General features: G+C 57.8%; 1 protein-coding gene across 1 annotated transcript in view; it reads left to right on the top strand.

The window, feature by feature from the left end:
• Window positions 1-457, top strand: part of dhx9 (DEAH (Asp-Glu-Ala-His) box helicase 9) — a 10,196-nt gene that overhangs the window by 9,139 nt on the left and 600 nt on the right. Inside the window, 2 exon segments of the mRNA XM_025053867.1 lie at window positions 78-278; window positions 391-456. Of these exon segments, the coding sequence (XP_024909635.1) occupies window positions 78-278; window positions 391-456 (267 nt within the window).

Genomic DNA, 457 nt, shown 5'->3' on the forward strand with positions numbered 1-457 from the left:
GTACCACAGGGGAACAAACGGTACCACAGGTCAGGAGGTGTTAATGGATCTTTCTGTTCTGTGGTTTTGGTCTACAGGATCAAACTCAGGGTTCCTCATGAAGTGGGCGGGGCTGTGGTGGCCCTGCGCGCTGGACTGGAGGCCTTGGTGGTGAAAGTGACCGAGGACCCACAGTTCGTGACCCAGATGGACCAGAACCACCAACGACTGCTGAACGTCATCAGACAGGTGTCCAGGCCGGCGGCGGCGGGAATCAACCTGAGCGCTAACAAGCACAGGTGAGGGGTCGTGAGGGGTCGTGAGGGTGAGAGGCGGGGCCAGCTGCAGGGGGAGGAAACCTTTTGACCTGTTTGACCTTTTTAACATGATGATGTCATGTCTTTTCCACAGAATGGGTGACGGGCCCCGCCCACCCAAGATGGGGCGCTTTGATGGAGGAGGTGGTCGTGGACAAGGA

The sequence above is a fragment of the Cynoglossus semilaevis genome, unplaced genomic scaffold (assembly GCF_000523025.1).
Source record: "Cynoglossus semilaevis isolate Cse_v1.0 unplaced genomic scaffold, Cse_v1.0 scaffold2451, whole genome shotgun sequence".
Classification (NCBI taxonomy): domain Eukaryota; kingdom Metazoa; phylum Chordata; class Actinopteri; order Pleuronectiformes; family Cynoglossidae; genus Cynoglossus; species Cynoglossus semilaevis.